This window comes from Triticum dicoccoides, chromosome 2B (assembly GCF_002162155.2).
Source record: "Triticum dicoccoides isolate Atlit2015 ecotype Zavitan chromosome 2B, WEW_v2.0, whole genome shotgun sequence".
NCBI lineage: Eukaryota > Viridiplantae > Streptophyta > Magnoliopsida > Poales > Poaceae > Triticum > Triticum dicoccoides.
In genome coordinates this window covers 15,786,241-15,801,633 of record NC_041383.1, presented here as the reverse complement: position 1 = coordinate 15,801,633, position 15,393 = coordinate 15,786,241, and the positions used below count along the sequence as shown (strand labels likewise).

At 48.5% G+C, this 15,393-nt stretch overlaps 1 protein-coding gene and 1 pseudogene across 1 annotated transcript; one reads left to right on the top strand and one right to left on the bottom strand.

Moving 5' to 3' along the window:
* Positions 1–468: 468 nt before the first annotated feature.
* LOC119360235 lies at positions 469–10,552 on the bottom strand. The gene is made up of 7 exons (XM_037625964.1): positions 10,336–10,552; positions 6,524–7,133; positions 5,006–5,049; positions 4,258–4,644; positions 2,371–2,662; positions 1,811–1,980; positions 469–1,313 (listed from the first exon to the last, which is right to left on the bottom strand). The coding sequence occupies exons 1-7, from the start codon at positions 10,550–10,552 to the stop codon at positions 469–471; spliced, it is 2,565 nt and encodes an 854-aa protein (XP_037481861.1).
* Positions 2,250–2,388, top strand: LOC119266311 (annotated as a pseudogene).
* Positions 10,553–15,393: the final 4,841 nt, after the last annotated feature.

The window sequence follows — 15,393 nt, the reverse complement described above, 5'->3', positions numbered from 1 at the left end:
GAGGCGCCCACCACTAACCAACCGTAGCTTTACAATTCAGCCTGTAACTACTTCCGCACACAAACAACCCGTAAGTGTAGCATTCTTTGTTAGTTTACACTGGTGAACCGACAATTTGTGGGACCAAAACTAGATCGAGATTGCTAAATCTCAGTCATGCTATATTCGTGGTATCTTACATGGTGATCCGTGCAAAATTTTCTTTCTGATATTTTCTTTTTTCTTTCTTATATGTTATATATCATTTGGCTTAGACTTGATTAAGTCTTAGTCAATTGAGACCTAACCACACCAAAACTAGATAGCAATGTGTATAGATCTGGGGTTCCCCTGCCGAAGACAGTTGAAACCGGCAGAAAATGGCAGAAGTAGAAGCTTTCCGTGGCTCTAGGCTCGGCTGCAACAATGGTAGAAACACAACTTTTTTATTATACACATATCGTGCAGATTGTCAAGATGTTGAGATCTTTAGACCGATTTGGTGCGTCGCGTGACACGCGCCGAAAGCGGCTTCTTCATCGCCTTGAAGAAGGAATCCATCTCCGTGAGGTCAATAGTGCCGGTGCCCGTCGGCACCCCCCACTCGAACTCGCGCACGAGAGCGGCCAAGAAGCTCTTCATGTTCACCATGGCCATGCCCACGCCAGGGCAGAACCTATGCCCGGCGCCGAATGGCATCATCCTGATCTGCTTGGGCCCCGGCAATGGGCCGACGCCCTCCCCGTCGCCGCCGGTCAGGAACCGCTCTGGCAGGAACTCGTCGGGATCCTTCCATATCTTGTTGTCCCTGCCAATGTCCCTTGCAGAGAAATTCACGTAAAAGTCGCCGGCCGGCGGCGACACGACCATTCCTCCGACCAGCATCCCGACGGCATCGGCATGGACATGGCGCGGGATGACCGGCAACGGCGGATGCATGCGTAGCGTCTCTAGCACGACGGCATGCAGGTAAGGCATGCCTGCACCTGCACGAGAGACCTCGCCGTAGTCGACCTCGCCACGGAGCTTCTCCTGCATCTCCGGCTTGTCGACAAGGTTGGCGAGGGCCCATTCGAGGCTTGCCACCACCGTCCCCGTGTCGGCGCCTAGGAACTCCGAGATCAGCCGCACCATCTCGTCGTCCCTAAGAGCGCGTCGGCCGCCGTCCTCGTTGGGGACGCGGAGATCGACGAGTGACTCGACATACGGACAACGGCCATTCTCGTCACGTGGTCGAGGAGACCGAACCGCCCGTCGCCATGCCTTGATGGGAGGGAGGAATAGCTCCCTAAGCCGGACATCAATGGCGAAGAGCCTGCGCAGCCACCTCCACTCTGTTAGAATGCATTGTATGTATATACGGTTGTGTATATAAAACCGTATATACGGTCGGTGTTGCGTGCGTTACAATTGTATCCCGGTAGTTAGGTTTAAAGCCTTGATCCTTATCTAGTGAGGACGTGGGCATAGCCCAGTGGTTGGGGGCGCATGATTGTAAACCTAACGACCAGAGTTCGATCCACGTCGGGGACGAATTTCTGGAATTCTCATGAGGGATGCTTCTTCTATATCAATAAATCCGTGGGTGCTAGTGCCCATGGAGTTTCATTTTTTTTTTTGATCCTTATCTTGTAGTTAGCTAACTTGAGGATCAAGTCTAAACCAACTACCGGATTCTGTAAACCCTAGCCTTTGGCTATATATAACACGCAACGCGTCCCTGCTAGGCATACGCTTCAAGCCATCTTTCATGGTATTCAGAGCCTATCTCCTCTAAAAGCACATCTCTCGCAGCCATGGCCTCCTCAAGCTCCGCTGTCGCCGCGCCTGCCCTCATCCCCATAGCCGATCGACTCCATCGCTCCAACTTCCTGGTATGGCGCGCGCAAGCCATGGCAGCCATCCGAGGGGCGCAGCTCGTCTCCTACCTCGATGCAGATCGGGAGCAGCCGGAGCAGAAGCTCCGCGACAAGGACGGCAAGTCCACGGACGTCCCCAACCCTGCATACGACATCGACAAAGCTCGAGACTCCCAGGTGCTGAGCTTCATCTTCAACTCCATCTCAGCTCCAGTCATGGTTCAGGTGGCGCACTGTGACACGGCGGCCGAAGCGTGGGTCGCCATCAGGGAGATCTTCATCTCCCAAACTCAGGTGCACGTCGTCAACACCAGAATCGCCCTCTCCACCACCAAGAAGGGCAACTCGACGATGCCCGAGTACATCGGGCGCATGAAGGCGCTCAGTGATGAGATGGCATCGGTGGGCAAGCCGCTCACCGACGACGACATGGTGTCCTACATCCTGGCAAGACTCGACTACGACTATGTGTCCTTCGTCTCCACCATCTACGCTCGTACACAGCAAATCAAGGTGAGCGAGCTCTACTCACAGCTGATCAGCTTTGAAAGCAGGCTGGCCATGTTTGAAGGCGGAGGGCAGTCCTCCCACTCCTCTGCCAACGCTGTGTCTCGCGGCGGACGCAGTGGATCCAACCGCGGTGGTGGCCGCGGTGGCAACGGTGGCCGCAATGGAGGCGGCCGTGGCAATGGAGGCGGTGGACGTGGTCGTGGCGGCGGCCGCGACAATGGAGGAGGCCGCAATGATCTTCCCGAGGTCTTCTGCCAAATCTGCACCAAGCCGAATCACACGGCCATGGAGTGCTATCGTCGCTTTCATGTCTCCTTCAACAAGGAGAAAACTGCAGCAGCCGTCAACACCAACTCCTCCTACGGGGTGGACACAAACTGGTATGTGGACTCAGGTGCAACAGACCACATTACCAGCGAGCTCGACAAGCTCACCGTTCGTGACAAGTACAATGGACATGATCAAGTGAACGTGCCAAACGGTGCAGGTATGAAGATTTCCCATATAGGTCATGCATATGTTCGTACCCCTACTCGTGATCTTCATATCAAAAATATTCTGCATGTGCCCAAAGCCACTAAAAACTTGATCTCTGCTCATCGTCTAGCCAATGACAACCATGTGTTTCTTGAAACTCATCCTCATTTTTTCTTTGTCAAGGACAAGGCCACGAGGAAAACCCTCCTCCACGGCAGGTGTAGAAACGGGCTCTATCCCCTATCATCAGCTCCAATAAGCTCGGGCAGACATGCACTTGGTGCCACCAAGATATCTTCATCAAGGTGGCACGATCGTTTAGGACATCCATCTTCGGCAATAGTTCAACATGTTCTTAGACACAATCAAATTTCCTTTTTTAGCAAAGAATTGAATAAAGAGGGAGTGTGTGATGCTTGCCAACAAGGCAAGGGCCATCAACTAGCCTACCCAAATTCTAGTAGTACTTCAAAAGCTCCTTTAGAGCTAGTTTTCTCTGATGTATGGGGGCCTGCCCGAGATTCAATTAATAAGAAAAATTATTATGTGAGTTTCATCGATGATTTCAGCAAATTCACATGGATATATATCCTCAAGCATAGATCAGAAGTTTTCAAAGTGTTTCATGAATTTCAAGCACTAGTTGAACGACTTTTTGATCGCAAGATTATCACCATGCAAACGGATTGGGGCGGCGAGTATGAGCGCCTCAATTCCTTTTTTCGTCAAGTAGGGATCACACATCACGTTTCGTGCCCACATGCCCATCAACAGAATGGGTCAGCCGAGAGAAAACATAGGCACATTGTGGATGTGGGTCTCTCACTTCTAGCTCATGCCTCCATGCCCTTAAAATTCTGGGACGAGGCTTTTCTAGCTGCCACCTATCTTATCAATCGTACTCCTAGCAAGGTGATCAATCTTGACACTCCTTTGGAAAAATTGTTTCATGAAAAACCCAACTATCATGCCCTACGCACCTTTGGTTGTGCGTGCTGGCCAAACCTCTGGCCTTTTCATGCCAAGAAACTAGAGTTTCGTTCAAAACAATGTGTTTTCCTTGGCTATAGCAATCTTCATAAAGGGTTCAAGTGTCTAGATGTCAAGGAAGGACGTGTATATATCTCTAGGGATGTTATCTTTGACGAAACTATCTTTCCATTTGCCTCACTAAATCCAAATGCCGGCGTTCCTCTTCGTTCTGATGTTCTTCTTCTTGCAGAAACTGCTTCATCTGAACCTCTTGATCATGGGGGCGAACAGACAGCTGATCCTTCGGTTAATCTTCATACAAATACTGCTGTAAATTTTGGTGGAAATTCTCTTGTTTTTGGCTGTGATTTTATGCAACAGACAGGCGTGGAACACGATGTGGATTCAGGTGCTGCGCCGGATCCTGCCAGCGGCGATCCCGAGGAAGATCCTTCCTCGCCTGCCGCGCCGGATGGTGGGGCTCGCACCGCATCAGCCTCGGGAGCGGCCGATCCAGCGTCCCCACGACGCGTGTCCCCTCGCGGGCCCGCGGGGACAGGCACTGAAGCGCACTCAGGGTCGGGTGGACCCACGAGCAGCGAGGCGCCGCTCTCCACGCGCCAAGTGGTCCGGTCCCCTTCGCTGGGTGATGCGGGCCAATCAGGAGCATCGCACGCGGGCCGAACAGGCGCGTCACAGGCGGGCGACAGCACCCGCCTCGGATCTGCGGCGGCCGGCTCAGAATCGGACGCTAGAGGCAGCGACAGGATCCACCTTGGATCTGGTGCGGCTGGATCAGGTCCTGGATCCTCTGTGCAGGGCTCCGGATCTTCTGTGCAGTTGCCTTCTGCGTCACCACCAAGAACAAGATCTCAGCATGGTATTTTGAAACCAAAAGTACGTACAGATGGTACGGTCATGTATGACAAAGTACGTCGTTTTGCTGGTCTTGCTGTTACAGGAGAACCAAATACTTTGGTAGAGGCATTGGAAAATAAAAACTAGAAAAATGCAATGGATGAAGAATATAATGCTCTTATGAAAAATATAACATGGCATCTAGTTCCTCCAGCAAAGGGGAGAAACTTAATTGATTGCAAATGGGTCTATAGAATTAAAAGAAAAGCAAGTGGAGAAATAGACAGATACAAGGCCAGACTAGTTTTAAAGGGGTTCAAACAAAGATATGGTATAGATTATGAAGATACCTTTAGTCATGTTGTGAAAGCAGCTACTGTTAGGCTTGTTCTGTCTATTGCAGTATCAAACAATTGGAGTCTTCATCAATTGGATGTGCAGAATGTGTTTCTTCATGGCGTTCTAGAGGAAGAAGTGTACATGAGACAACCTCCTGGGTATGAGGTAAAGGACAAGTATCATTATGTATGCAAGCTTGATAAGGCTTTATATGGTTTGAAACAAGCACCTAGAGCATGGTACTCTAGGTTGAGTGTGAAACTTCAAAGACTTGGTTTTCAGCCATCCAAAGCTGACACATCACTGTTCTTCTACAGAAAAGGCAAAATCACCATTTTCATGCTAGTATATGTTGATGATATTATTGTTGCAAGCTCTTCGCTGGATGCAACCAAAGCATTGCTTGAAGATCTAAGGAGAGACTTTGCTCTTAAAGATCTTGGTGATTTGCACTACTTCTTGGGAATAGAAGTAAAGAGAGTTAAAGATGGCATAGTCTTGAGTCAAGAAAAGTATGTGTCAGATGTGATAAAAAGAGCAGGTATGATGAATTGCAAAGTGTCAAATATGCCTCTCTCAACTTCTGAAAAGTTATCTAAGGAAGAAGGAGAGCCTTTAAGTGCTGAAGATTGTACAAACTATAAAAGTGTTGTAGGTGCTTTGCAATATCTAACACTTACAAGACCTGATATATCTTTTCCTATCAATAAAGTATGTCAATTCTTGCATGCTCCCACCTTTGCACATTGGACCGCAGTGAAAAGAATCTTGAGATATTTAAGAGGTACTATGAGTACAGGGTTGAAAGTCACAAGGTCAATGTCAACTTTGGTAAGTGCATTCTCTGATGCTGATTGGGCAGGTTGTCCTGATGATAGGAGATCAACAGGAGGCTTTGCTGTTTTATTTGGACCAAATCTTATATCATGGAGTGCACGGAAACAAGCTACTGTGTCAAGATCAAGTACAGAAGCTGAGTACAAAGCATTGGCTAATGCCACGGCAGAGTTGATATGGGTTCAAACCTTGTTGAATGAGCTACGTGTTAATCACTCTCCTGTTGCACGGTTGTGGTGTGATAACATTGGTGCTACATATCTATCAGCAAATCCAGTGTTTCATGCTAGAACAAAACACATTGAGGTGGATTATCACTTTGTCAGAGAAAGAGTAGCTAAGAAGCTTCTTGATATTCGGTTCATTCCCACTAATGATCAAGTTGCAGATGGCTTCACTAAAGCCTTATCATGGCGCAAGTTAGAGGAGTTCAAGAACAATCTCAACTTGGTGAAGTTATGATTGAGGGGGTGTGCTAGAATACATTGTATGTATATATGGTTGTGTATATAAAACCGTATATACGGTCGGTGTTGTGTGCGTTACAATTGTATCCCGGTAGTTAGGTTTAAAGCCTTGATCCTTATCTTGTAGTTAGATAACTTGAGGATCAAGTCTAAACCAACTACCGGATTCTGTAAACCCTAGCCTTTGGCTATATGTAACACGCAACGCGTCCCTGCTAGGCATACGCTTCAAGCCATCTTTCACACCCCACGAGCTTCTCCATGACTGAGCCCATGGCCGAGAAGGGCTTGACCAGCCCAATGGCAAGCTGGAAGTGTTGTATGACGTGGCGCATAGCGCGCACGTGGTCCTCGTCTACGGCGTCACCGAAGCACAGGCGCACGACGACCGAGAACACGGCGCCATAGAGGTGCTGGTGCACCTCCGTCACCTCCTCCCGGCTTCCCCGGGGGGCGGACGACAGCGCTGCGATGAGGCCCTGGACGGCCTCCCGCTGCAGCGGTGCGAGGCCGGCCAGGCGCGACGGGTGGAGGGTCTCGGCGGTGAGGTTGCACCGGAGGGTGCGCCAGTGCGGTCCGTGAGGCACGGTGTTGACGTTCGTGTTCTGCTGGCCGCGTCGCCGGCGGGCCAGGGCCATGTGCAGGCGCGCGGGTGGGCGGTTCGAGAAGGCGTCGGCGTTCTCGACGAGCGCGCGGTGGGCGATGGCTGGGTCGCTGATCTTGAGCATGGCGAGTGCGGGTGGAGTAGGAGCACAGCGGCGGCGGAGGACGGCGAAGAGGCCGCACAGGAGAAGCGTGAGGACAGTGGAGCTGACCCATTGATCTGCTCGAGCTGCTGCATGGCATGGCTGCGAATGATTGTGTGGTTGGATATTTAGGGTGTGTTTGGTTCGGGAACGAAGTGAAATGAAATGTCATGGTTCCATTCCACTAGAATGGGTCGGTTCCGTCCTTACGTTTGGTAGAAGGAATTCAGAGGAATGGAATGGTTACATTTGGGTGTTTGGTTTATGAGATAGGGACCGAATGGATTTGTTCATCGCACTACTCAAATATTTACATCAAATACAAACAACACACATATACAGAGATGAATATCATGTAAATACAAGGAAATTCAGGAGGTAAAATATCAGACGAGGATCTCGCTGGGCGTAATGGGGAGGATGAGGAGGCGCCGCGGGCGCGTGTGGGCGGGGGTACGCTGTGACCATTGGTGGAGACCGAACGCCGGCGTAGGAGACATGCGACGACAGAGGCAGGCTATGGCGGCGGAAGCCATGGCCGGCGGCGCAGCGGCAAGAACCTTCAGGCGGCGCGGAAGGAGGGTCGGGATGTAAGGAGGAGTGAAAGGGAATAAGAGGAAAGGAACAACGGCGCGGCGGCGTTGCTCATCGTCGTGTACGGGTCGGTCAGGGGAACCTCGGGAACAAGGGAAGCGGCGGGATTGGGAGGAGGTGCTAGCTCGGCGGCGTGATTTGGGGGAGGGGCGAGGGCGAGGGAAGCGCTGGGTCAGGGCGAGACGAGGGACAGACCTCGCGCGCGAGCCGTTCCGCGTCGCCAATTCGGAGGAATGACTTGGTTCCGCATATCGGGGGTATATTCCCTCACGAGGAACCATCCCGTTCCCTCTCGTTCGCAAACCAAACGCTGGAATCGCTGCTAGGTACGGGACCGACCCGTGACGTTCTATTTGATTCCACGAACCGAACACACCCTTATAGGAGTAGTGTGAGAGAGAGGGCCGGGCCTGGTGGCGTGATTGATCATTCCCACCATGAATATGAATGGTCAGATGCTGAGTGGCTAGGTGTGAGTGCGATCTCTATAACAGTCGCATGGCCACTCACACCAAACACACCCTGCCATGCCACTATTGTATCATCCACTCACACCTAACAGAGTATGATAAGATGCTCCTCACACCACTCTTTGTTAGTCTTCTTTTTGCTCACTTTTTGGAGTGCTCTCACATGTCTGTTTGTTTCCAGGATGAATGTTGACACTTGAAAATAATGCACTAGTTATATTCTTCAATACAAAACTAATCAATCTCGGTTTGTTTCAGAACACCCATGAATGTTGTCACATGTGTGAACTGATAATCCCCAGGTGCAAGGAGTGTCAAATTCATAAGGAACTAAAAGGTACTCTAAGCATTTTTTCATGTTTTTGTCTGTCACTCATAGAGCTCTAAGCAGACTAAATGTTTGTTTTATCTACAAATAAGAAATAAAACTACACTACACATATAAAATGGTAGTTTTGCTAGAAACTAAATAACATAGAAATGAATGTTAGGTGTTGCCAAAGTAAAAATACAATATAAAAAAAAGCATTTGCGGAATAGTGATGGTAGGGTGTGTGGAATTGTTCTTATTCTTAGGCAATTAGCTAAGTTGCTAAACCAATTATCATTGTAGGTTTATATGTGGGAGAGACCTCTGCTAACCAAGACTAAACTAAATCCTACATTTTGAACATTTTTTAACTAAATCAGGCAAACCGGTTGATTTTCATATAAGCTGGACGAAATTCATTACACTTTACAATTTTAAATTGAATCCTATTCTAAACCTAATCAAAATGATCTGATACCTCCTTTTAGTGATCGGTAAAAGATCAGAAAAGTATCCGCACCTATTTCCCTAGAGGTGACCTTAGGTTATCGAACCCACGTGGGAAAGATTCCCTTAAAGCGATGGTCTCTAGCAAGCTTTCGTAAAAGGATCAATTCCAACTTTTGATCGGATCAATCAAGCAAATAGTGATTCAAGCACTTATAACAAAAAGAGCTACGGGTATGAGGTCTTAATGCTTACAACTTTGTATTTATGTTGGGACCAAATATGATCTTAATTTTTGCGCTGCAAGTCACCCATTGAGATGTACTTCTTACTAACCAAAGTGGGGGATGTGTTCAAATAACATCTTGACTGGCACGAGTCCCGCATCAAGAATTAGTTGTCCTACCGCAGGCCCTATCTGTCGCGTGGGGTTGCCTCGATAATTAAGATAATAATAATCAGACAAGAGATTTGGACGTTTAATGACTACACCTCATTGATCCCCAAGGATTGGAATACTTGTTATCGTACTAAACCCTTCTATCACTGATGTTCAGTGTTGAGTATCGTGATTAGACTGGAAACAAAGGATAGACTAGTAAGTATTCTAACTTGTCTTATACTCCAAGGAGATCATATACTCCTATATATATGCCCACGAGGCTCAAGCAATATATCCATCGATTCCTCTCTCTATTCTCCAAACCCTAGCTGCCGCATCGCCCCTGGGGCGGCTGGTCTCCATGATCGCCGCCGGAGGCTGCGCTGCTCGTAACTAAGGTTCATCTGCCTATCATGTTGATCGGCTACCCTAAAGAGTTCTTTTTCTGATCCGTTGATTGGGGATTTTTCTCTCGCCGATTGATTGATAGGTGTTTTTTTTTTCGTTTGCCATCGCCATCTATGGTCTATCGGGCGTGTGTACTCCAACGACATCTTCATCATCTTTGACTGTATCGACTGCAGGCGCGACGCCCAGGCTTCATGCATGACGCGTGTCCGATGTGCTGGTACGGCGGCCGCTCGCGCGGTCATGTGTTGGTCGCTCGTCCTCGCCTCGTGCCCCGCGACCACCTATGCGCCTCACGCGAGCGTGGTTTTCTGCTCAAGCGTGCGCATCGGTCCATCGATCAAGACAGCGCATGGCCACGTCCTTAGGCTAGTCATAGTGGGAGTAACATAAGTAGCAACATAGATGACACATAAGCAAAAAAAAGACGTGTCATGTAATTAAAGAGAAAGACAAATAGATCACATAGCGGTTTCCATACAAAATGAGCCTACAAAGCAATAAATGAAGATATGCATTTTACTACACCTATGACACTTCTTACTATGAAGGTGATAACATGGACTACTAACATATGTATGTTACTAGTCTAAGTTACTCCTCACTAAGACTAGCCTTACGTGCATGTTGGTTGCTTGTGCTGCCCCTTGATTCACAGAGGGCTTGTTGGCTGCTCGTACATGCTGCATCCAGTGCGGGCGGAGGCTGCCCGTGTGCTTGCATGCGTAGCTCAGCCTCTCTGCACATCTCCTTATCTTTGTCCTGTTGCGAGCCACTGCATCGTCCGGCCGCGTGGCACGTCGTGGGTACCTCGTCGACTGTCGCGCCTTCGATCTGTTCAACCGGTATCGGGCCGTAGTGCCCGTGGCCAGCGGTCCACCGCCGCCTCGAGGCCATCCGCTCCAAATCCTCCTATAGCTGCAACGACCCTCACGCTGCCGCTATGTCGCCCCAGTGTGTCATAGCGATCAAGACACACGGTCCCAGTAGTCGCTCCGATGGTCGCGTCGCCCCTTCGGACCGTAGCGCCGCGGCACGCGGTCCATTTAATCGTCCACGCGCGTTAACTTTTGTGTGGTATGCACCGCGCTACCTTCCAAGGTGTGGGAACGCCACCGTCCGCGCCAGTCTTCGTCACGCTGTCGGGTTCTTCCTCGCCTACTTCGAGCAGCGCCGTTGCCTCCTAACCGCCGCTGCTGCTCTTCTTCCTGGTCCACGGCGACTACCGCGACACCGGACACCCCGACTCGGCATCGACCAGGCATCCCTTGCACCGCTACCTCAACTACGGCTACATCTGTTGGGGAACGTTGCATGGAAACAAAAAAAATTCCTACGCACACGCAAGATCTATCCACGGAGATGTATAGCTACGAGAGGGGAGTGTATCTACATACAGTGGCGGAGCCTGGATTGGCTGACGCCCCAGGCGAGAAACAAAGGGTAAAAAAATAACCCAACCCCCCTCCCCCCCCACACACTCACAAAAATCCAGTTTCAAGGCATATAAAAATCATGTTATAACTAATAAATATCCAAACACAATGTTCAATGGCAGTATTTGTTCATTAACACTTTAACTAATAAAGTAAGACATACTACCTAGCATATAATGCTACAAAAGATGGTACCAAATCAAATGATTGATTGATATGAGCCTCCTATGACTGCATTATCAATAAAGTAAGACATATGATGCCTCTCCTCCAAGGGCGACTAGGGTTCCTGCCGCCCGGCGGCGGCAGCGACGCCATTCTGCCTCGTCTCCCATGACCTTAGGTCCATAAGGCGTGGTGGATCCCAGCCCATCCCGGCGGGAGGACTTCGTTTTTAGACATTTCTTTGAGTTTTTTGGGTTTATGTCCTATTCAGGAAGGCGAGATGGCGGCGTCTCCTTGAAGATGAAATTAGATTCTCCTCGCCTAGCCCCCATCCGGATGGTCTGTCTAGCATCGTCGGACAGGGTGTGGAGGTGTTTCTTCCGTGGATCTCATATAATTCAGTCGGTGGTTGTATTTGATACGCTTGTCTTATAAGGCCTTAGTACGACGACTTCCGATTATCTACAACAAGTTTTGTCTAGCTCGGGCGAGGGAGGGCGATGATTGCGGCACGGCTTTCGCTCGCTTCAGCGCTTGTAGTCGTCGCTAGGTGGTCTACGAACCCGAATGTAAGTTTTATTATTTTTAGTGTTCATTGTACTGCCATATTTGAAGATAAATAGATTAAAAGTTTTCCAGCAAAAAAAATACAAATTTTGAATTACAAATCAGTTCATTCAGGTATTTTTTTTTGAACTTAGTAGGTTTAATAACAAATGCAAAATGTGAATTACTAAATCGGATTCGACATTTATCTTCTCTGCAGAACAACAAAAGTAGGTAAAAAATATAAAAAGGGAAAAGCATTAAGAATTAAATATCATGTTTGAATCAAATTCCCCGCAAAAAAAGCTAGCACGAGAAAAATGAGATTTGAAAACAGTGGCAACTAGCAAGAGAAATCTCTTCATCAACTAGCCTAAGACGGGTCATCTTCCATTCGTAGACAAAAAGACTCCCGTACGCGATGCACTAGCAGCTCAGGCTCTTGTGTCTTTCTTGTTCTCATTCACGTTTTTATTATTTGAAGTGGGCTGTGCCCTAGGCTGTTTTTTTTTTAAATGGCCCAGCAAGAGGGAAAGGAAGTGGGCTGTGCCCCAGGCCAGTTTTTTTTTTCTTCTCTACATATAGGCTGGGAAATTTCACAAGCCCCAGGCCATTGCCTGGGCTGCCTGGGGCCCAGATCCACCAATGTCTACATACCTTTTTAGATCGCTAAGCGGAAGCGTTAAGCTGCGGTTGATGTAGTCGTACTCTTTGCAATCCGATCATGACCCAAACGATCTAGTGTTGAACGGACGGCACCTTCAAGTTTAGCACACATGCAGCTCGATGACGTCTCCTCCTCCTTGATCCAGCAAGAGAAGGCAGAGAAGTAGATGGGATCACAACCAGCACGAGAGCGTGATGGTTATGGTGGTGGAGCTTGTTCAGCAGGGCTTCGCCAAGTGCTACTTGAACGAGGACAGAGGAGCTACGGAGTAACGGGAGAGAGAGGGGCGCCAAGGGCTTGGTGTCCTATTGGGTGCCCCTCCTCTCTATATATAGGTGGAGGGCATGAGCAACAGCCCCTCCAAGCCCTAGAGCGCAGCCAAGGGGGAGGAGGTGGAATCCTAGTCCTCCAACTTCCCTTCCATACAGGACTTTCCGCTTTTCTCAACTGCATGGGCCTTGAGTGACTTGTGCGTCTGGCCCAATAAGACCAGGGCGCCTCCCCTCAGCCCTTGATGACCCTTGAGACGTGGTGGAACCCTTGGTGGACTTTCGAACTCCTCTGAAAGTTTCCGGAACCTTTTGGAAGCTTCCCAGTACCATGCCGAAAAAACTAAAACTTGTTCTGGAACCCTAAAAACAACTTTCCATATATAAATCTTTACCTCCCGACCATTCTGAGACTCCTCGTGCAGTCCAGGATCTCATCCGGGACTCCGAACAACATTCGATTACCAATCATCAAATATCCCAATACTACTCTAGCGTCAACGAATGTTAAGCGTGCGACCCTGCGGGTTCAGGAATCATGTAGTCATGGCCGAGGCATCACTCCGGTCAATAACCAATAGCGGGACCTGGATGCCATATTGGTTCCTACATATTCTACAAAGATCTTTTATCGGTTGAACCACGGTGTCAAGGATTAGGTTAATACCTTACGCAATTCCCTTTGTCTGGCGATATGTTACTTTCCCAAGATTCGATCATCGGTATCTCCATACCAAGTTCAATCTCGTTACCGACAAGTCTCTTTACTCATTCCGTATAAAAGAACATGTGACTAACTCCTTAGTCACATTCCTTGCAAGCTCCTTGTGATGTTGTATTACCGAGAGGGTCCAGAGATACCTCTCAGTCAAACGGAGTGACAAATACCAATCTCGATCCATGCCAACCCAATAGACAGCCTCAGAGATACCTGTAGAGCACCTTTATGATCACCCAGTTATGAAGTGACGTTTGATAGCACATAAGATATCCCTCTGGTATCCGAGAGCTACATGATGTGGTCGAAGAAACAAATACTTGACATGAAGAAAGCTATAGAAAATAACTAAAATGATATGATGCTAAGCTTACGGTTGGGTCTAGTCCATTACATCGTTCTTCTAATGATGTGATCCCATTATCAAATGACAACTCATGTCTATGGTTAGGAAACCTTAACCATCTTTGATCAACGAGTTAGTCTAGTAGAGGCATACTAGGAAAACGATGTAGTTTATGTATTCACACATGTATTTATGTTTCTGGTCAATACAATTCTAGCCTGAATAATAAACATTTATAATGAATCTGATTGCTAATCCTGCTCTTCTCACAATCCCGCGCCCCGCAACCGCAGAAGGGATCCTCGTGATCTCATAGGTGTCGTTTCCCACCGACAGATGACTTATTTGGTCAGGCTACTTTGTCTATGATCACCGTTGTGAGAACCACGTCACAACATTAGCCTAAGTGACCAAGACTGCTTCTGCTACCTACGCGTATAGGCTCATCATCTTGCAATGGGTGGAGGAAAGATTTAGATATGTGAATGATGATGAGGATATGCTGGTAACATTAAAGCTGCAACAAAAACATAACAATTAAAAGGAGAATGAATGTCATCGGGGTTGTTGATGTAGACCTTCTGGCAAGCTCCATGTCAGCTCATGATGGGTTGTGGTCTAGTGACACCTACCTATATTGTTTCGTCCTCTCTCAAGGTCTTAAGTTGCATGTCCAGTGTCTCCTCCTGGAGATGATGGGAGAGATAAATTTCATGTATATCGGGCACGACGGCAGAGGGGAAGAGGAGGTGAGGTGCGTTGGTGGTGGGAAGGTGCAAGTGAGGAATATAATATATTTAGTTTGTTGTTGCTATGCACATATGCAACTGCTGCTGCTGATTGTTGTCTTAGGAGAGGAATAAGACAGAGTAGTAGGGAGCAAGAGCGAGAAAGTGAGGTATATGGAGAGGATGTTGCTGCTATGTGTATATGATGTTTATTTGCTAACCATGTGCATATGATGTTATTGTTGAGTGTTGTCTCAGGGAAAACAATAAGAAAGAGCAATAGAGAGAACTTAAGAGAAATTGAGATATTTACTCACTATATGATTTCTGGATTTTGATTATCAACTATAGCCGCTAGTTGCTATCACTATTGGAATCAGGATCTTTTGCCGTCAGCTTATAGAAAGCTGACGGGAAAGAACGAGCGGACGCCAAACATTATGTTTGCCATCAGCCTGCTCTTTGCCGTCTGCTAACAGATTGTAAAGAAGCTTTGCCGTCTGCTAGTAGGCGACAAAGAGGGAGGGTGGCCCACTAACGAGAACCACCTAACGGCCATTTTCTTTGCCGTTCGCTAGCAGACGACAAAGAGAATACCCAACCTAACGGCTGTTTTCCCTCGGCCCCACCCCACTAGCTACGCTCTTTGTTGTGTGCTAGCAAATGACAAAGAAATTAAATCTAACCAAAAAACGGTCGTTTCCCCACACCCCACCCCTCTCTCTCCACTCTCTCTTTCTCTCTCCCTCACCTCACCCGCGCCGCCCCCGTGCTCGCCGTCCCCGTGCCCACCGTCCCCACCGCCGACCCCCACCGCCCCCGCCGCACCCAACCACCACCGCCCCTGACGCCCCTCGGCGCTT

Excerpts from the sequence above, each read along its gene's own strand:
- LOC119360235 (XM_037625964.1), bottom strand. The coding sequence starts at position 10,552 with ATGGCCTCGAGGCGGCGGTGGACCGCTGGCCACGGGCACTACGGCCCG. Across the intron at positions 2,663-4,257 it reads CCCACCATCCGGCGCGGCAG|GAGACATGAAAGCGACGATA; the intron begins GCGAGGAAGGAT and ends TCCTTGTTGAAG. Across the intron at positions 1,981-2,370 it reads GCTTTCAAAGCTGATCAGCT|GGTTGGGGACGTCCGTGGAC; the intron begins GTGAGTAGAGCT and ends TGTCGTATGCAG.